Raw genomic sequence first — 21,421 nt, forward strand, 5'->3', positions numbered from 1 at the left:
ACCGTAGGGCTTGTGGCATGTCTCACCCACTGATGTCACCGTAGGGCTTGTGGCATGTCTCACCCACTGATGTCACCGTAGGGCTCGTGGTGTGTCTCACCCACTGATGTCACTGATGTCACAGTAGGGCTCGTGGTGTGTCTCACCCACTGATGTCACAGTAAGGCTCATGGTGTGTCTCACCCACTGATCATGCCACAATAGATTGTATCCAGGAATGATGTCACAGTAGGGCTTGTGGTGTGTCTCACCCACTGATGTCACAGTAGGGCTTGTGGCGTGTCTCACCCACTGATGTCACCGTAGGGCTTGTGGCATGTCTCACCCACTGATGTCACCGTAGGGCTTGTGGCATGTCTCACCCACTGATGTCACCGTAGGGCTCGTGGTGTGTCTCACCCACTGATGTCACTGATGTCACAGTAGGGCTCATGGTGTGTCTCACCCACTGATCATGCCACAATAGATTGTATCCAGGAATGATGTCACAGTAGGGCTTGTGGTGTGTCTCACCCACTGATGTCACTGATGTCACAGTAGGGCTCATGGTGTGTCTCACCCACTGATCATGCCACAATAGATTGTATCCAGGAATGATGTCACAGTAGGGCTTGTGGTGTGTCTCACCCACTGATGTCACAGTAGGGCTCGTGGCGTGTCTCACCCACTGATGTCACCGTAGGGCTTGTGGCATGTCTCACCCACTGATGTCACAGTAGGGCTCATGGCGTGTCTCACCCACTGATCATGCCACAATAGATTGTATCCAGGAATGATGTCACAGTAGGGCTCATGGCGTGTCTCACCCACTGATCATGCCACAATAGATTGTATCCAGGAATGATGTCACAGTAGGGCTTGTGGTGTGTCTCACCCACTGATGTCACAGTAGGGCTCGTGGCGTGTCTCACCCACTGATGTCACCGTAGGGCTTGTGGCATGTCTCACCCACTGATGTCACAGTAGGGCTCATGGCGTGTCTCACCCACTGATCATGCCACAATAGATTGTATCCAGGAATGATGTCACAGTAGGGCTCATGGCGTGTCTCACCCACTGATCATGCCACAATAGATTGTATCCAGGAATGATGTCACAGTAGGGCTTGTGGTGTGTCTCACCCACTGATGTCACAGTAGGGCTCATGGCGTGTCTCACCCACTGATGTCACAGTAGGGCTTGTGGTGTGTCTCACCCACTGATGTCACAGTAGGGCTTGTGGCATGTCTCACCCACTGATGTCACAGTAGGGCTCATGGTGTGGGTGCCAGTGATCCGGTTGGTTTTGCTTCTTTATTTCTTCACCTGGGATGAACTCGATACCCTGAGTCCCCTTCTCCAAAGGGCCACACACTATTAAAGGGCGGAGTCTGCATCGGGGGTGCTGGCACCTACCCTGAGGCACGCGCTGGAGACAGTCCAGTGAAGGTGAAATTGACTGGTTATTGATCGAGCGATGCTTGCTGGGAGGTAGAAGCTGTCAATCATGATGGAAACAGTCCTGAGTGACAGGCCCTTACGCTTAATAGTTCATGCAGGCAGCCACTCAGCCACGCGACCAGAATGCTAAGACCATGGAATGGCTCACTGCACCGGGGGCTACCCAACCAAGGGAGACATCCTCCCCACCGAGGGGCGTCAAAACTCAACAAGCACTGGCAGAGCAAAGAGAACTGGAGTAGAATGCCAGCATTTTGGTTTGTCAATGGTTGTTTTTTCATGATTTGTACAAAATGTTATTCTAGGGAAAGATGCTGGGCACTGAAAAACTGAAAGCATTGCCTAAAAACAGACACATGTTTGGGTCAAAAGACAACAAATTGACACAGTGGCCCCAAGCACACAAGAGAACTGCTTTGTGTATTAATGTTCTTCTTGTGAAAAGGCAGAATTGCCCTCACTCACAGTGAAGGTAGCCAATTGTTGCAGGGTGCCGACCCATTACCCCATGCTATATGGCTATAGCGAGTGAAATTAACATGGGAACAGACCAATGGATGAAGCAGAAAGCCCGGAAGCCCATATAATAAATATTGGGTTCTTTGTAGAGTGAATGCTGCTAGAGTCTGCCAGCTTTCGCTTGCTACAAATGTTACTGTGACCAAATGTAAGGGCACTCATCGACTTTAAAATGTTGAAATGCTCAGCCGGCCCAGACAGAAAGTCTCCACAAGTGATGTATTAACCCAATGAGTATGTGCAGCTCTGTTTGATGCCCTCTGATGTCTGCCAGAAAAGTGGGGTACCTTAGTATATGACAATACATCATTACGAGAATTGTGATTGGATTTTTGTGGAACGAGACACAGTGGGAGGAGTGCTACCCCCCGACCCCCTCCCCCCTCCGTTCCCTCCTGCTATCTACCCCCCCTCTCCCAACTTTCCACAAGCTCACTCTTTGACACCACATTTATTTCACTCTCCCCACTGCCTCTCTCTACCTCCAGCCACTACTTTGAATAGGCAGGTTCTGCCCAGTACTCAGTACCTGCACTTCTTGAATTTGAAAGGGAGAGTACCTGCCCTTCTTGAATTTGAAAGGGAGAGTACGGCACTTTTTGAAAGGGAAAGTACAGCACTTCTTCAATTTGAAAGTGAGAGTACCAGCACTTGTTGAATTTGAAAGGGAGAGTACAGCACTTCTTTAATTTGAAAGGGAGAGTTTTAATTTGAAAGGGAGTGTACCTGCCCTTCTTTAATTTGAAAGGGAGAGTACAGCACTTCTTTAATTTGAATGGGAGAGTACCTGCACTTCTTTAATTTGAATGGGAGAGTACAGCACTTCTTTAATTTGAAAGGGAGAGTACAGCACTCCTTGAATTTGAAAGGGAGAGTACCTACCCTTCTTTAATTTGAAAGGGAGAGTACAGCACTTCCTTAATTTGAAAGAAAGAGTATGTGCACTTCTTTAATTTGAAAGGGAGAGTACAGCACTTCCTTAATTTGAAAGAAAGAGTATGTGCACTTCTTTAATTTGAATGGGAGAGTACCTGCACGTCACAGCACTGCTGCAATACATTTTTTGGGAGAGTTCCGGCACGTCTCAGAAGCAAATAGGTACCCTGAATAGTGAGTACCTGCACTTCTATATTTCCATTTAAAGCAATGCAAACCGCTTCCTTGTTCCCACTGTAGTAGCTATCGTCCTCTCTCTCACCCGAGCTTAGCTGCCTTCGCTCTTCCCATCTTCCCATTACCTCTGTCATTTCATTCTGTTTCTTTCCTTCGCTCTCCCTCCATGTAGCCCTTCCTTACATAGTAATCTCTCACTCTTCGTTTTCTATCCCTCTCGCTTTTACCTCTGCTTATCCCCACTACACGCCTATCCCATCTCCATGTTTTTATTCATTCCTCTCTTTCCCTTTATATCTTTGTTGCTTTCCCTGTGTCTCTATATCTTACTCTGACCTCCTTTTTTCACTCTCCCCTCTTCCTTTCTGTCGCTTTCACTTCGCCCTTTCACTCCTTCCACTTTCATTGCTTCTTCTTCCTCTTTACACTCCGGCCCACCCTTTCCAGTCTCTCCTTCTCTGTCTTTGCCGTTCACCCTCCCCTCCCCATTTTTCCTGCCTCTTCCTCTCTCATCTTTCCCTCTACCCTGCAGTTCACTCTCCTCTCTCTCCCGTCTTTCAATCTCCTGTCCTCATCTTGCATCTATCTCTCTCCCTCGTTTTCATGTCGCACTGCTCTGTCCTCGTGCCTCTTTCACTTTCCACCTCCTTTCCCTCCCTCCCTCCCTCTCCCATGCACTCCCTCTTTTCACTCTGTCTCTCTCCCTCTCATCTCTCCTGTATGTCCCACTCTGGTCTTCACTCTACTCGCTCCCTATGTTCCCCCCTCTCCCACCTGCCTCTTTCAGTCTCCCCTACTTTCGCACCCCCGTTCTCTTGTCCTTCGGTCACCACTTCCACCACTTTTCTCTTTCTCCCTATTCTGCGCTCTCTCTAGTCATCCTTTCACGTGCCCCGTCTTTCCCCCCTGCACCTTTCACAGTCCCCCTCTTTACCCTGCTCTCCCTCTTCTCTACTTTTCACTGTCCTCCCCTTCTCTCTAACTCCCTCGTCGCCCTCTCTTAACCTCCTGTCTTTCACTCTCTCCCTCTTTCGCCTCCTCTTCCCCTCTCCTCTCCCTCTCATGTAACTCTCTCCCCTCTGTTTCCCTCCTGTCTTTTATGCAACCCCTTATTTTCCCAAACTGCCCTGCCTCTTCCACTCTCCTCTCACTCACCCCTTGCTCTCATACTCTCTCCCCTCTCACTCTCTCCATCCTCTCTTCCCCTCCTGCCTCTTTCGCCCTACCCCCCTTCCTCCTGCCTCTGGCACTCTCCTCTCCCCCTCCTGTCTCTTTGTCCCTGCTGCTCTCCCCCTCTCTCTCTCTCCCTGCTGCTCTCCCCCTCTCACTCCCTGCTGCTCTCCCCCTCTCACCTCCCTGCCCCCTCCCTCTCTCTGCTGCCCTCCCCCTCACTCCCTACTGCGCTCCCTCTCTCCCCACTGCTCTCCCTCTCTCCCCACTGCTCTCCCTCTCTCCCCACTGCTCTCCCTCTCTCCCCACTGCCCTCCTCCTTTCCTCCTCGATCTCTCTCTTCCTCCTCTATCACTCTCCCTTCCTCCTCTATCTCTCTCCCTTCCTCTCTCCCCACTGCCGTCCTCCTTTCCTCCTCGATCTCTCTCTTCCTCCTCTATCTCTCTCCCTTCCTCCTCTATCTCTCTCCCTTCCTGTCTCCCCGCTGCCCTCCTCCTCTCTTTACCCGCTTGCCCCCCTCTCTTTACCCGCTTGCCTCCCCTCTCTCTCCCCACTGCCCTCCCCCAGCTGCCGTCCCTCCCCTCTGCCCTCCCTCCCTCCTTGCTTCCCTCAGTCTCTCCCTTCTGCTCTCCCTCCCTCCCTCTCCAGCCAACCCATCCCCTCTCTCCCCCCTGCCCTCCCTCCCCCCGCTCCCCGGGATCCCTCCCCCGCCCCCCTGCGCCCGGCTGTCAGCGGCGCTCATTGACATGCACGGGCTTTGCTGAGGCGGCGCTCTTCCTCCCTGGCCGAGGCGCGGTGGCGGTAACGGAGGAAGGGGAGGCGCCTCGGGACCGGTGACAGCAATAAAGTGACAGGCACGCTCTGCCCGGCTGGGGTTAGACCGAAGAGTCTGGAACACCGCCCCCCTCCCCCGGAGCCCCTAGAAGCCCGAGAACAAGGCGCTCGCTGTATTCTGTAACAAACACCGCCGGCTAAGTTCATGTTGTGGTAAAAAAACAGCATCAGCCAGAGAAACTGAAGGACAATGCACCGTTGTCACGTAGGTAACCTCCCTGCTGGGAGCAGAATGGCAAAAAACAGGTATAAGCTGCATATGAGGTCTTTCATAAGGTAGTTCAGTGGTCTAGGCGCCTGCGGCATTCGTTTGTGTGTAGCTCGCGGGTTACTAGGTTCAATAAACAACAATCTCTTCCTGTCCATGATAAAACGAGTCCTGCTGACTTAGTGGATGACGCCCTACCTTTGAGCCCCAAGATACCATTCAAGTTTAAGGATGGCCATGCGTGGTATGTTCTGTTACCTGAAACTATATTATGCTGTGTGCTATGTTATTAAAATTCCCATGGCGCTCTTTCATTGGTTCCTAGCCACGTTTATAGCCTCACAGACTGCCTTTGAGGTCTGTAACTGATGTTAAAAGCCTTCTCTTGAGTTCCTGGCCATACCTGCGGGCGAGGGCCTGTGCTGATGGAGGGGGCCTTAAACAACTGGTCCTGTCTCAGACTAGAATGCTTGTAGAAAGGTGCACTCACTCAGGTTAGAATGCTCTAAAAGACACCGGGAGAAACAGAAATGTAGGCACTGGAATGGTGTAGCGGATGGTCCGTTCCAGCCATTATTGGCCCTGAGCCACTCCACATTGTCTACAGCTTATCCCAGCATTCCACTGTTCTAAAATTGCTATGTAGCCTGCTGGCCAAGGGCATTACCAGCCACTAAAGGCACTCTAGGTAAGTTATTGTCCCGAGTTGTAGGTGAGGCTCTATAACAAGGCACAGGGCCTTTAATGATCGGCATAGCCAGAGGCCAAGGTCTATAATATTATTAGGACATCCTCCTACTGCAGATAGAATGCTCAGTATAAAACAGGGAGAAACGGAAAGACAAACTATGGAATGTTGGAGCACACAGTCCATTCCAGCCAATATTGGCCCTGAGCCTTCCACTGTCTTCACTGCATCTCCCAGCATTCCAGTGTTCCAAAGCCACATTTTAGCTTGTTGCCGGGGACTGTAAGGATCGTTAAAGGCCTTGAACAAGAGTTGTAGTCCCAGGCCTCAAACAATGGCATATAAAGAGCGTGAGGGCATTTAACAACTGGTATAGCCTGAGGCAGGAGAGCTATAAGGTTATTAGAACATTCCACCCAAGGAGGGTAGAATGTTCTAAATTGAACAAGAAGACACAGAAAGACAAACGTTGGGGTGTTGTAGTAGAAAGCCTGTGGCAGCCATTATTGGCCCTGAACCCTTCCAGTGTCAGGAGCACTTCCATTAGACGACCAAGAGCGTGAATGTAGGAACTGTATTTATTTTGAAGGTGTTGAGGAAAATGTGCTGGTAAACTTGAATGACGATTGCGCTGGTACAGGTTTGTCGTGACATCACCAGCAGCTTGTACTTGGCCTTTAAATCTGCTCTCCTCTCTACACCAAGGACAGCAGCCTTCATGCTCACCAGCAAGGGTCTGCAATCCCTGAACTGCAGGCAGAGCTGACTTGTATGCCGAGGGAGGGAGCGTTAACATGGGCTGCAAAAAGAATGTGCTCAAAAACCTCTACTTCCTCATAAGTGAAATATTTACACTCCAAAAGATATCAGGGCAGAAGTTAGAACGGTAACTTGCAACAGGCAGGGGTGAGTGTGGCTGATTGGTTATTTAAAACTGGGTGAGATTTTAGACATAGATGTATATATTTTTTTATATCATTATTTTTGCACACCTGAATTCTTTGGAATGTTATTGTTGTCTGTATTTGAGGACCGGGATGCTACCCTCTCTCTGGGTTTACTCCTGGCCAACCAAGTCAGTGTAACCTAGTACAAGAACACAGTGTTGCGGTGTAACCTAGTACAGGAACACAGTGTTGTGCCATCCGAACATATAACATGCAAGAGAGGTGGTGCCTTATCAATGAACAGGTTAAGAACCAAATACAGAACTGTGCTCAAGCCCATCTGACATACTCACGTGGACAGTGCTTAATTTGTGCCGGTGCTTGCGGGTATTGGCCCACAGTATTCAGCTTCGGGGACCATAACTTATGTTTTGCCATCAGTCTTTGACCCAGGGCAAGAGAAGGAAATAGAGGAGAGAACAAGGAAGAGAAAGATTGGGGAAAAAGTGAAAAAGCGTGGATGAAAAAGGGGCATGAGATGACGAAACAGGAAGTGTAGGAGGTGAAAGAAAGAGGCCTGAGGTGGAATCAAGAGTAGGCAGCCTCAGTATTAATGAGATGAAGAGATGGGAAATGTAGGGGTGGAAGAAAGAGGTGTGAGGTGGAATGAAGACTAGACAGCCTCAGTACTCATGTGATAAAGAGACAGGAAGTGTAGGGTGGTGGAAGAAAGAGACATGGGATGGAATCAAAATAAGGCAGCCTGGGTATTCACGAGATAAAGAGACATGGAGTGTACGGGGGTGGAAAAAAGAGGCATGAGCTGCAATCAAGACCAGGCATTCTCTGTATTCATGAAATGAAGATACAGGCAGTGTAGGTGGTGGAAAAAAGAGGCATGAGGTGGAATCAAGACCAGACAGCCTCAGTATACATGAGATAAAGAGACAGGAAGTTTAGGGGGTGGAAGAAAGAAGCGTGAGGTGGAATCAAAACCAGGCAACCCCAGTAGGCATGAGATAAAGAGACAGGAAGTGTACAGTGGTGGAAGAAAGAGACATGAGTTAGAGTCAAGATTAGGGATCTTTGGTATTTGGCAGCATGAAAGATCGATAGATAGATAGATGGATGGATGGATGGATGGATGGATGGATGGATGGATGGATGGATGGATGGATGGATGGATGGATGGATGGATGGATGGATGGATGGATGGATGGATGGATAGATATTGCACCCTCCATATTGGAACTGGTTGGACTTGTACGGTTTAAAACTCCAGTGATGTAACTTATCAATAGGTGCCCCTATCCGTATGTATATTTTTGCTAATAATGTGTTACAGTGCTCGCCATGCCACTGGAGTCGAGCTATCCTGGCTGATGAGGGATAAAACCCCGAAACCGGTCCTAGGATGCTTGTTTGTAGTCCAGGGAGGACCTGGCCTGGCAGTTCGGGCTGGACTGTTCCCATTGGGTGCAGGGTCAAAACAGATTTGCATATGCCGGGGTTCAAACTGGAATGGCATGGGGAGCAAAAAAACGATCGATTTAGGCCCAGATCTCTATACTGGGGTTAATGTATGAAATTGTTCTGCATTCTGTCCATCAATTGTTCTTTTTGCACCATTCTGCATCAGGCACCAGACCCCACCCTCCTGTGCCCAGGGAGCTTCCGGCTAGCCCTGCCCCCCAAGCTGTGGAGCTATGTTTCTAGGCCAGACAATGCCTGGAAGTGCACACACTCTCCCATTGAGGCAGGTCGGAGGCTCGGAACTCTACTTCCGTCTTGCAGAATGTATAATTTTAGACCGCGAGGAGCGTTGACATATAATACATAGAGAGTGAAAAGAAAATTCCGAGACAGCTATTTTAGAAAAAAAATGGCGTATTTCATGCAAGAAGGCGGCAGGTCCTTGTCCGCCGGGCGAGAGATACTGAGTGTGAAATATGGCGGCACTGTCGCACCGGTACCTCACCCTGGATTTACCGCCGCACCGGCGTAAAACGCAAGCATTTGTTTTAGTTGGACAGCCGGTTAACTCGCCGGAGGAGGTTATCGAATGTGCTTAAATCATGGCTTCTGGAGACGAGGCGCTTCCGCGGAGCACGTGGCCCCGGTGCAGAGAGTTCCAGAACAACCATTTTCTCCAGGCCTGCGCATTCTTTCGTCTCCTTTTGAGCCTTTTAAACCTTCTGGTTTGATACTTTTTATCTTTATTAAAACTGAAAACAAAGACATAACAACTAAAACTGATGATGAACCAAGAAAAAGTGAACTGAGGGATGTTTGTGTGTAAACTTTGTAGTCATTATATTAGCGTCTGTGTAAAAAATGAATTACCTCACAGCAGGTATGCCACATGGCTCAGTGGTACTCATGTTATTAGCCTTTGAAGGATGAATGGCACAAAGCTATCCTTTAGGCTACCTATTATCTGCAGAGTATGTACAATGAAGGCAGTGGACCTTCCACTAGTGCAACAGGTGGAGTGGCACCCGGCCTGAGGGGCCCACTAAACCGTAAACCGTGATTTTTGCTGTATTTTGTCATTCAAACAGTAGCTAGGGTCCCATTTGCACTACGCCCGAGCCCCCCTCAAACCATGCACGCTGGAGGGAGTGATGGTGTATAATGAGGTGGCCAATCATAGGCGTCTGATTGGTGGAACAAGGGGCAAGGCTATTGAGAGGGGTGGGGCCACAGATCCAACTCTTTCCCCCTGGCAGTGTTTGCACCCAGTCCCAAAATAAGAGAGAGGGGTTCTACTCAACCAAAGGGACAGAACACCAAAATTAGACACTTCTGTCAAAAGCAAAAAATCTCTTTGGGCTCTTTTTTAAAGCATACTAAGATACCTTGCTAACATCCACCTCACGGCCCAGTCACCAGCACCGAATAGAAACCAAAAACATAATATAAATTCTATCCTATATTTTTATTGTTAGGATCCTTATACATTCAACATGTATAAAAAAGGATTAAAAAACATATATTTCATTGATACACATATATTAAAAACATTTCATGCACAAACAAATGGGAGAATTGCAGCAGGCTATATATAACTCATCAACAACCCGATTAATTTGATAAGCACTCCAAGTCCATAGAGAGTAATACTGATAACCCTGGTTCGAAGTTCAATAGCGTTCCCTTTCTCCTGCTTAGACCAGGTATTGCTTGGGTGCTTTCTTAACCAAAGCGAAGCGTTTCGGTGGTATCATTTGGTTCACCACCTTCTTCAGGCTTAAAACTACTATTCAGTGTCTCCCAAAACATTAATCTAAAAAACATTAATACAAAAATCAAATATTTGAAAATTCATTTATAATGTTCAATACTATTCATATTACAATTCATATTTCATTTCATCATTATATAAACATTAGACAATCCAAACATATTTAAAACATGATACAAATAATGTATATTACAGTCCTGGTTCCATTAATGGTGCCATCCACAGTAGTTCACACTTACTATTAAACAAACCAATTCATACCACCTTCCTCATCACATACACTATTGATTATAATAACTTCAAGGGTGTTACCCACCAGACAGTTGGTATGTAGAAGGGAGATCTATTTCTTCCCCAATGGCGGCTTCTATCTCAGTATGGCCGCAATAATAACGCTCAAGAGTAGGGGCATGCACGTCATCCCTAAAAGATAGAATAAATGGTTGCGAAGAGCAGGGTTCATTAATTTCCAATCTCTGCCCTCATGGTTCTCCTATTTCCTCCTAAAAATGCCACAGATTCAAACACTTCCTTATTAGCCTCTTTCTTGCGATGATTCTATTAGGACAGGCAAGAAAAATGCGAAAACCAGGGAACACCTCCTCACTGATAACGCTGCAAATAAAAATAAAGAAACGGACAATCAATCATTTTATATTATCCTATATTTGCGTGCTTATTCGAAAACAATGAAAAACAGTGAAAGCATTCTACCTCAGTTATAAATCCAACGTGTCTTGACCACTGGAGCTATGGCCCTCAAAACGATAAAAAGTCCTCATACATGTGGGCTTTGCATAAGTCAGCACCTCATCGAATCGTGCTTTCAAAATTCCAGGTTGGCCTGCCTGTGTAACAAAAAGGCCACATTAATAATAATGACTCTCTCTAAAACAATCGCTTTGGGATCTACATGTATCCCCCTCTTTGACACGTTTGCACTCAGACCACACCCCCTCAGCCTGTCCCTGATCCCTACTATAACCTGCAAGGCGGGTCGAGGTGGGGCACAAGGTAGTTTATGGATTTCCATAAAAGAGCCATTTTAATGTAACCCATAGAAATGTAATGTGTTCACCTTGTGATTGGTTGCCCTGAGACTCTGGCCTGGATCCGGCCTCCTGGACCTACGTTGGTCACCCATGCTTTACAATAGGCGGGACCTGCTGGGATGGACTTTATTTAAGTATTTCAAGTTACTACCATTTACGCGGCATCTCTTAGTACATATGTTGCATGAATTTATTCATGACTTCAAGCTCGGTTTTTCATTGGAATCCTAAAATGGGAAAACATGTATGAACCTGGGAGATCCACCCCTAACTACCCACCACCCCAGCCTACCCCACCTCTATGGTTGCTCTGTCCCTATCCTTGAAGCTTGTTCGGATTATTGTAGCAGGGACCAGCCACAGATATCGCTGTGTTTTGTCTTATCAGAAGCAAAGTGTTTTTATCCTCTCTTAGGCTTTGGCGATTTACTGATATTTTTATGATTATAGTTGTGGGAGCCAGGTTCACTTTGTTACTCAATCAATATCCCTTTCCCCTGACATTAATAATTATAAACCTAAAACAGAAAGCTTGCAGCACAGTTATCACCCAGAAAATGTCATTGGCCGCCTGATCCTTGTGAACTTAGTCCTCCTTTTGTTCACCCCAGAATGATGAAAGGTCGAGCCAGCCTTGAAGGACAGAGGGGTGTCTGCCTTACCTGTTGCATGTGGGCCTTTCATCCCCAGGAATATCCTTTCGAAGATGGTTCTGTAAGCAGGGCACTACATTTATGCGACAGTGTTGACGAAATTTTGCGGCAAGAAAAGGCAAATTACGTGGCACATTTTTTGATTGTATTGTTTCATTCTTTTGATATTTATATGCATGGTAATACTGTCTGTGCAAAGATTTCACCTCATTAGCACGGGTTCAGCAAGCAAATGCAGAAAAAACACCTGAAAGATGACCAGTTTACCTTTGAGAAGGACCTTCCACTGAGCGTAAACACAGCCCTACATTTTTAGTAACTTTTGATATGTTTGAGCTAGAAACAGCATTTTTGGGGGGATAAAATATTCAGGTTATGCAGCAGATTATGGATTATGTGGCAAATGCATCAAATTCATAATCATAAGGCTGCAGAATTCCAGTTTTCCCTGTGTATAAGGAAGTGATGATTATTTAATACGAGGTGTAGGGAAAGGCCACAGGAATTATGCTCCTCTGGACGGCTTTCCACATAGTTATGGATTTGATCATTTGCCGCATAATCAGTCATCTGCTATATATTTTGCAGATTTGAACAAAAACATCTTTGCTATCTCAAACGGTTCAAAAGTTAGGATAACCCTTCACAAAGGTTGGCCTGGCACCACTCAGTTGATTTTTGCTTTGTTTGTGGGTTCTTAGAAGAGTGTAGTTCTCTCTTGGGAGGGTAGACATGTTCTTGAGGGATGACCTGCTCGAAATATTAACTAGATGATTTGTTTTTACCGCCAGTGGGGCTTGGCGGTCGATTGTTGTGTGTTTCCACGGAGTTCCGCTGTCAGTGGCATAGCAGCTGGTACCCAGTGCGGACAATTTCTTCTCACCTTCCCCCCGCCCACATTGAAATTATTTAAATAAGGAAAAAAAAGATAGTTACACATATTTTTGCCATTTTATCACCCCCCAGTGCCATTTTGTCACCCCCACTCAGTGATGACACCCGGGGCGGTCCGCACCCACCGCACCCTCATTCCCACGCCACTGTCTCCAGAGGCAATCAAGTGCCCACAGTCTGGGTCACCCCGCATTTTTAAATTTCACTTGTAATCTAATTTTCATAAAGCTCCTTGAACGCCCAACTCTGTGTGACTGTGCGCTATACATATGATAACCAACCACAGCAAGTTGGAAGAACCTTAATACATTCAATGATTAGAAGTCCTTCTCCTGCAGTTTATTTTGCAGTGGTGTCTCTGCGCAGCAGTGCGGCCCAATACTGCTGACTTGGTGGTACCCAACCTCTCGTGCACGCCTTCTTGTGTTGCACCATCCTTATTTTCCAAAGTAATGTTAGATTAGACCAGCTGCCCCAAGGCGCAGAGTTCAGAGATGGGCCATTGGGTTTTTAATCACATCGATCTGTTGACTGCGGCGCATTGTGGGATACTCATGACCGCATTCCCATCCTCTCAGGCGCAGGGTGTAGTGGAATGAAGTCCAGTGTTTCCCATCGCCAATAAATAGAATTGACTGAAGAGTGTTTTATAAAGTCTGAAATGGAATCTGAGGGATAGACGTCTAACAGTGGCACACTGTGTATGCAATGGATGACGGGCTATATTGTTTTTGCATTAAATAAAATTAATAATGTGATAATTATCATTAAAATACTTGGATAAGGGGATTTGTGTATTGATATCTGTGGGCACAAACATACCCTGTAGGTAACCCATGGTGATCCTACTTTAATTAGGTCTTGTAGGAGAGTGAATTTGACGCCCAACTAGAACTCTAAATATTTGATGTCTGAAGCATTAGAGAAGAAGTTACCCCTGATCATGAGACTGTGCGGTAGGCTTTCAGGTAATGTCCATCCATGACTAGAACAGTGTCCAGCTAGAGGTTAGCCAAGCGTGCTGATGTGACACCCGCTGGAAGGATTTTAATATCGTGTCGATGTTCAGTTTTATAGACAAACCTATTGGACTTGTCGGTGGGCCACAATGGTCCTCGTCCTGGCTACTTTCTTCGTTGCATGTCCTTCGATGTGTCAAAACCCTTCAGGAAGTATACGGTTAAATAAAAAAACAAGCCCTCGCCGCCAGGGAGACTTTATAAACCATAAGTCTGCTATTACCATAGAAACAGTCCAAACATGTGGCTAACACTTCAGCCCCGCAGACCGCACAACCTCCCCGCGCCTCCATTTTTCCCCTCAGAGAGCGTATCAAACTCCACGATATGAATCAAAGGAGTAAACTGCTGCTCCGACGTGCTTAAAAATTCCAGCTGCCTGTGGTTAGGCAGGAGAACAAGAAGTCCGACTGCGTTCCCAGGTCACAGCAAGGAGTTGTTTTCCCGGCTCCAAGATCCTTGGGAGCTCATTTTCTCCTCGCACGCTGTGTGCTTTTTGAACTTCTCCATGTACACACCATAGCTCTTTGTCCTCTCCATCTGCACGCAACTGATTCAAAAAGATAGATTCACTGTACCAGACATAGACTGAATGAACGAAATATAGATTCACCTTACGAAACATATATTCACCTTACGAAACATAGGAACCGTATGAAAGATGATAACCATATGAAAGATTGATTCAGTGTATGTAAGATAGATTCATCATACGATATATAGATTCATATTACGAAAGATACATTTTGAATATAAAAGATTGATTCAGTGTACGAAAGATTTACCATACGAAAGACAGATTCACATTACGTTATTCCTGATTTTATTTATCTTCTTACTGCATCATTCAAATGGGGAAGAGGGCTAGCCAGAGGGAAATTAGAGAATTTTCTGTCTGCATGTGACTACAACACGTTAGTCTGTTAGCTGGTTGGGGCACAGACACTTGTGTCTGGTTAAGCTGGACAGCAAATCCCATCAGACTGTCTGATTGCTCCCAAAGTCATACCTCCTTTCACCTTATCTCCCTCACTATACCTCCCTCTCCAACTGCAGGTTCACAGGTAAATGTATCAATTGGGGAAAACCTGCAGGAGATATCTGACCCTTTCATTGCATGACATTCAGGAGTCCGTATCCTGCGTACCAGGGACTCTCACAGTCCTGCCTTAGTTTCTTTCAAAACGTTGGCCATGATTCCTAACTCGTCCACTATGAGGCTTCTCTCCCTTTCCCCAACCTCTGGCCTGCTCATGCTACCACCCATCCTCCCCACCATCCCTGCTGGTGTCTTAACACCAGACAGCCACAGAGCACTATTGCTTTGTTTGATGTCAGAGTAGGAGGTGAGGAGAAATCATGTGGCAGCCATAATGATATGCATGCACCGTACAAAAAAGTAGTGTTAAAAAACCTATCAAAGTTGTGGAAAAAATGTCACGATTTAGATGCATTTCAGGCAAAAAGAGTAGTCTGACTCTACTGCCCAAAAAGTCTATAGGTACATCTATGCCACTTGATCATAATTTAACCCTTTGAGTAGTGTCTTAACTAGACTCCAACCTTAGGAAGCCAACTTTAATTAACACCATCTCTTAGCTTTAGCCTTATCCTTGACCCAATTCGAACCCTGGCCCTTTCACCGCTTACTCTAACCCCATCCTTAACGTTATCTTAAAAGAAAGCCCATCCCTAACCCTTCCTCTAACCCTAAACTTTTAACTAATCTGTTACCCTTCTCCCTACTCTGTCCCATCCCTTATCTTCACCTTAAACCTAACTCTTACTTTAACCTCATTTCTTTTCATACCTTTAACTCCAAACCTGACCCCAGCATCACAACGTACTCTAATCCCACCCTTTAACCTAACTCTTAAACCTCAACCAAACCCCATGCCTATGCCCTCCCCCTTTCTCTAACTCCACCCTTGCCCTAAACCCTTACTTCTGCCCATTCATTACGCTCTCCAGAACCCTAACCCTTAAATCTAACCCTTAAATTAAACTTGTCTCTTAGAGTGTTGTCTATCAATAACAATTAGCATATCATTAATATTTGTGTTACTTTTAATATTCAAAAGCCTATGTTTAAAACAAACACATTTTCGATTTGTTTAAAAAAAAATCTGTACTGTAAATTAAAGATTTTCCATTTTTTGCCCAACTTTTATGTACCACAAAAATTTTCACCACTACATTTCAAATGCAAACCAATAAAATACTAAGGGCCTCATGATAAGGTTCATGGTAATTTTAATTCGCCCTTTAATGGTTTCGAGGCAAATTGCAGATGAAAAGATCTATAGTAACTCTGCGGAACTATGGTGTTTCACCCGGAGGGGCTATTCTGGATGAGCCGGCTGGGAAAAATGAGGAATTGCAGGTTCAAAGATCTACTGTTTTGTATAATTGTGATATATATACAGATCTTACAAAATAATATGTACAACCCTGCAAGGTCAGCATGTATGACATATTTATCAGAGTTCTGATTAAACCCAAGATGCTATCTAAGGAACTCACTTTTACAGGAGAGTTTCAAATCCTATGCTTTCCTCCTGTGAATACTTTGAATTATTTCACTTTGTGGAGTCACCTCTCTTCATTGTGGGATGCAGAGCAAGTTTACTATATCAAAAAAAAAATGGCTAATATGTAGTACGAGCATTCTAAGAAATAAAATAGAGGCATTTCCAAAATTGATACCTTGATTGGACATTTATTGTGCTTTCCTCCTGTGTTCTTTTTGCAAACCCATTTGAAGCACTTTTTCAAAATGTGGCCATTCCTCCTCCACACCTATTAGTTCTGGGAACAGAGTGGCCCTTTGGGTAGCAATTGAATCTGTGCCATCCCTCCTCCTAAACAGGCTGGTGTAGAATAAAAGCGAGCCCTTTGGTAACAATTAGAAACTGGTCTGCTAAGCCAAGACAAACCCAGCATAAATGATCGCAGGATGTATCGGTGGGGGGTGCAACATATAGTGTTCTTGTTTCTCACTGCTGCTCCCCTAGCTGTCACTTGGTTCTAGTGGGAATGTCCAGCATAAGTCCAGGTAGGCCAGTTCCATTCCAGGTTTTAGGTTAATCACGGACTATGTACATCAGGCATGACCGGGTCTGGTGGCTTAGTGGACTAATGCATCCACTGTAGGGGCCTCATGGTCACAGGTTTAAATCCCAGCGGATCCACTCATTCTTTCATCCTTCTGAGGTCGATCAAATGAGTACCATTGAGTTGGATAACAATAAACATCTGTTACTCAGCACCAAGTTACCCTTCTGAGTGAACGTTATGATATAAGGTCCATTCACATTCCATTTTTGGGATGCTTGAGAGCCAAGCTGCATGCTCTACCCATTGTCACTATTTCTTTAAAAAATACAGAGTGAGCTTTGGCTCCACCCACAGGAGTGTTTCACACTCACCTATAAGGTGCTAGCATTGCAATGCATGATGGACTATTTTTTGTTTTTTCAAGACAAGTGTTTGAATGTTTTCGATTGGACTCCAAACGCATTCCGGTCCTATTGAGTTTGCCAGTGCCTGTATGTGAATTTATCAATTACATATTTCCTAAATATTGTTCTTGGAAAAAATGTAAATTACGCTGATGTAATTTGCGTAAATTGGGTAATTTCATGTTACATTTACTACGTAAAATTCCCCAAATTACGCCATTATTTTACTTTGCATAATTGTGTCATTCATGGTGAATATTAACTGCGAATGCATTAAATCATGAACACTCACAAACAGTAGAATGTGAGCAGCTGCTGTTCATTAAGCTTTTAAAAAAAACAAATGTGTACTCACGTCAGAAATGGACTCAAGGAAGCATTTCACGCTAAACTATAGTACAAAATCATGGATTTGTGTTAAGCATAGTTTCACATAATTTTGTCATAATTTCATATAAATATGCAAAAGTAAATTACTCCAATTTCGTGTTGCCATCCTAAATATTTAGCATTGGTTTAAGTACTTCAGACCTACATTGAGTATAATTTCACCCTAACCCTCATGTAAGATAAGACACTTTGCTAAATCTTTCCCTCCCCACTAATGTTATAAATCATGTCTGTGACACAGTTTTTGAAAGATGCTTTTCAATAGTCATTTTTTAAAGTATTTTCTTGTGCTGTGTGAAAGTCATGCAGCTGGGTCCGATATGAGCACGCGCAGCTATGGAGACACAAATAACTTCCCACTTTATTGTATTTTCAACATTTTGTTTTAAAATCTTATTTCAACATGAACAAAGTTTTTTTAGAACAACTGTTTCTGGTGAAGCTTCAGTGATTAATTTTCCCACCACATGCCAATCTCCATGGTACCAATTATCAAGCTCTGTGCATTTTGACACCTCGTCTGTTTATCAGGCTCAGTATCAACAGGTACTCGTCAAATTAAATGCACAAATGCAATAAACAGTTTTCCATCACTAATTTGCAACTATTACCTAAACAATCTTTTACTGTGTTTGGGCTCATTTGTTCACACTTGTACATACTTTAAAATTTGCAGATAAAGATTTATTGCAAGGAAGTCCTTCAATCTAGAATTGGTTTTCTTCCCTGACCGCATCTGTCATTAGTTCATCCCACCTTCAAGTTATTCTACATCAAAGTAGTCTTTTCAGCCCATTTGATGACGTCATAAATGTTCACTTCCAGCCATTTATTTCCCATTCACTTAATTAATTTACTGTTAGCGAAACACGTTTAATAAATCATTTGAAATTGTGTCTAAAACGTGCTGGATGAATAATAAGAGTTTTGCTTTTATCAATAAAGCAGCTACTTGTTTGAGTTTATTCTGCAGCTTAATATGGATTAGTTATCAGCAAGATGTGTGCAATAGTTATTAAATAAAATGTAACAATAACAGATAAAACATATCTCATAAAATTATTAAATACAATGGCGTATATCAAATTACTTTCACAAAACGATAATCTGCATACCAAATGCTATAAATTCATCAGTGCCTCAATTTTAAAATTGCCAACATTCTCCTAAAGGATAGATATTAGACCAACACAAAATACACCCGTGCAGTTTCATTCATACATCAAAATTGCAACTACATGTGTACACAACCGTAGAACATCCAGATGCACCCATTATTGGTTGTCGAGCAATAAAAATGAAGATCCTTAGAAAAGCATCCTGTTTGTTTCAGATTCAGTCTGGGTTTCTTTCCAGCCACAGAAATAGTTGTGGTTTCAGATTTTGTCCTTTGTTGACCATAATTATTTTGTTTTATTTGGATGACTCAAAGGCTGTCCGCCCTTTCAGGAATCATAAAATGATCAATTAATATCAAATTTGCACTTTCTGTTTCTGTATCCCCAATACGGCGAACTGTATTTGTCTCAGGATCAAAGGCAATATCACTGTCAATATTGGTACCTAGAATTTTAATAGCTGGTTGCTAGTAGGTAGCTTCAGCTGGCACCAAAAGAGGTGTCACAGATCACCTAAGGCAATCGTAAAGTTTGGATATTGTGATGACTGTTTCACCAGTGTCTGCCCTAATTGTTTTCTATTCTCCTGGTAGTTTGCTTTTTCCATCTAATAATTGTAGAAATTCACAAAATAGTTACCAGGATTTGTTACTGTTCTTAGTAATGTAATTTCTCTATATTTTCTTTCCATTCTGAGATATCAGTGATGCACTAAATTTGCAAATTGCTGTTAATGGGACTGGTTGTCAGACTCACTTTTGGACAATGTATTGGAAATGCCGATAACCATTTATTGAATTCGCTCTCATTTTTCCTTGCAGAGTGCGGCAGCTGCTCCAAGTCCGGTAATGGGCAACATGCCTCCGAACGATGGAATGCCAGGCGGACCCATGCCTCCCGGTTTCTTTCAGGTAGAATTTAGTTTCTTGCACTGTCTGTTTTATGTTTTGATGACAGTCTTAAAAAGGAATACATTACACCTATAAATTTAAATTGGGCAATTGAATGTCCTCCCTTCAAAAACCGTGTTGTATACTTTTGTAATAACATTTTTAGGTTATACAGAAATCTGAGTAATAAAAAACATATTTAGAAAGCAAAACTGTTTGCCGAAAGAACAGATTTGGTGAATTACTGGTCACTTAAATTAAAATTCCATAAAGTTTACTGTATATATTAATTAGATATGCCATGTTTTCCTAGATGGTCTAGTGTGGTAGCCTCTTAGTGCCAAGAATGAAATGTCTGCTTGGTTCTTTTGCAAGAGGTCATGTAAAAAAGTATGTGCAATCGCGTGCCTCACAAGGAAGAGCAAGTTATTTCATGGCAGGTTCCACAATCATTAGAACTCTTGACAAGAGAATACAGTTGTTGGCTCTTTGCTGAATTTGGACTGTTCTTGTTCAGATCTTAAGAGAGAGAGGTCTAAATCTAAGAGGGGACGGCAGATATCCATGATAGGTCACTGGCGAAATCAAATCTATCCATCATTAGTAATAACCATCATTGGAGTGTTGGAAGCAGAAGTGGTGGGGCCACAACACTATGGTACTCGGAATACTAATGGAAAAGGCTTGGGTTCCTTTGAGGAGTAATTCCTACAAAAATAATAGGTGCTTGGAATTAATGCAGCCTCCCTCTTCTCCGCCCCCCTGGCACACTTCCTGTATTCTGACTGAGGTGGGTCCACCCAGAAGAAGTGACTTCCTGTGGGTGGGGCAAAGGAGGATATTCTCTTTTGGGTACGGTAGTAGGATCAGGGTATAAAGTGTTTGAAAGCTCCTAAAAGGTAGGGGCTAAAATACTGAGAGTAAATGTGAGTAAATTCACAGTGATGTGTGAGGTTTACACATTCAGAGCAGGCCTCCCCAGTGTAGGATCTTTCCCTCCTCAGGTCTGCCGCTCCAAGGAGGTGGTAACAATTGGTACTTAACTTCAGCCAGTGTTGCCCGTCAGACTTAACGTTTTAATCGTCGTATTGCAGAGCTACGTACGTGTTGTAAATGGCATATGTCTGTATGGAATGAAATGTGTGAGAGGAAACTGACAGCAGGTTGTCAGTGGAATTCATTTTCCTCGCTGTCCAGAAATACTGCATGATATGATTTAGGTTTCAGTGTTAAATTGCTGCTGCTGATTTATTTTTATTATTGTGTTTGGTAATATTATTTCTATTGTTATTGATATCATTATCACTATTTTTATTTTTTCTATTATTATCTTTATCATTATTGTTGTTACTTTAGTTATCATCACTATTATTTATTAGGTCGTTTTTATTAGCATACTTATAACTAATAATAATGATGATGACTACAATAATCAAAAAAATCCCAATTATTCTAATTACTGTTTATTATTGTTGTAGTTAATGTTATTGCTGCTATTCATATTATTATTCTCTTTTTATTATCATTGTTATAGTCATAATGATAGCACTAATAATAATAATGTTTTTTACCATTGAATTTTTTTTTTTTTTAATAGTTATTCCAATAACAGTAATCAACTGAGTACTTAATATTGTTGAACAAAAGGTTTTGCTCTACAGATCAGGATTTAAAAAAATGTTCTGACCTAAAAACCCACTGTCTATGGTCGAACTTCTGGTGTGACAAATTTTATACAGAAAAATATTTATGGTCAACATTTTTAACAATATTTGAGACACTGACGTGCTCTTAAGAGGAACTAAAGATGTGCTCACGGCAGAGGAGGGAAATCGCACATT

At 43.8% G+C, this 21,421-nt stretch overlaps 1 protein-coding gene across 2 annotated transcripts in view; it reads left to right on the plus strand.

Moving 5' to 3' along the window:
- SSBP4 (single stranded DNA binding protein 4) overlaps positions 1 to 21,421 on the plus strand; it is a 469,492-nt gene that overhangs the window by 342,513 nt on the left and 105,558 nt on the right. For both annotated transcript variants that reach the window (XM_085639982.1, XM_085639983.1), the window contains exon 5: positions 19,512 to 19,601. In XM_085639982.1, coding sequence (XP_085496108.1) covers positions 19,512 to 19,601 — 90 coding nt within the window. The remainder of the gene's footprint in view (positions 1 to 19,511; positions 19,602 to 21,421) is intronic.

This window comes from Triturus cristatus, chromosome 12 (genome assembly GCF_964204655.1).
Source record: "Triturus cristatus chromosome 12, aTriCri1.1, whole genome shotgun sequence".
Taxonomy (NCBI): Eukaryota; Metazoa; Chordata; class Amphibia; order Caudata; family Salamandridae; genus Triturus; species Triturus cristatus.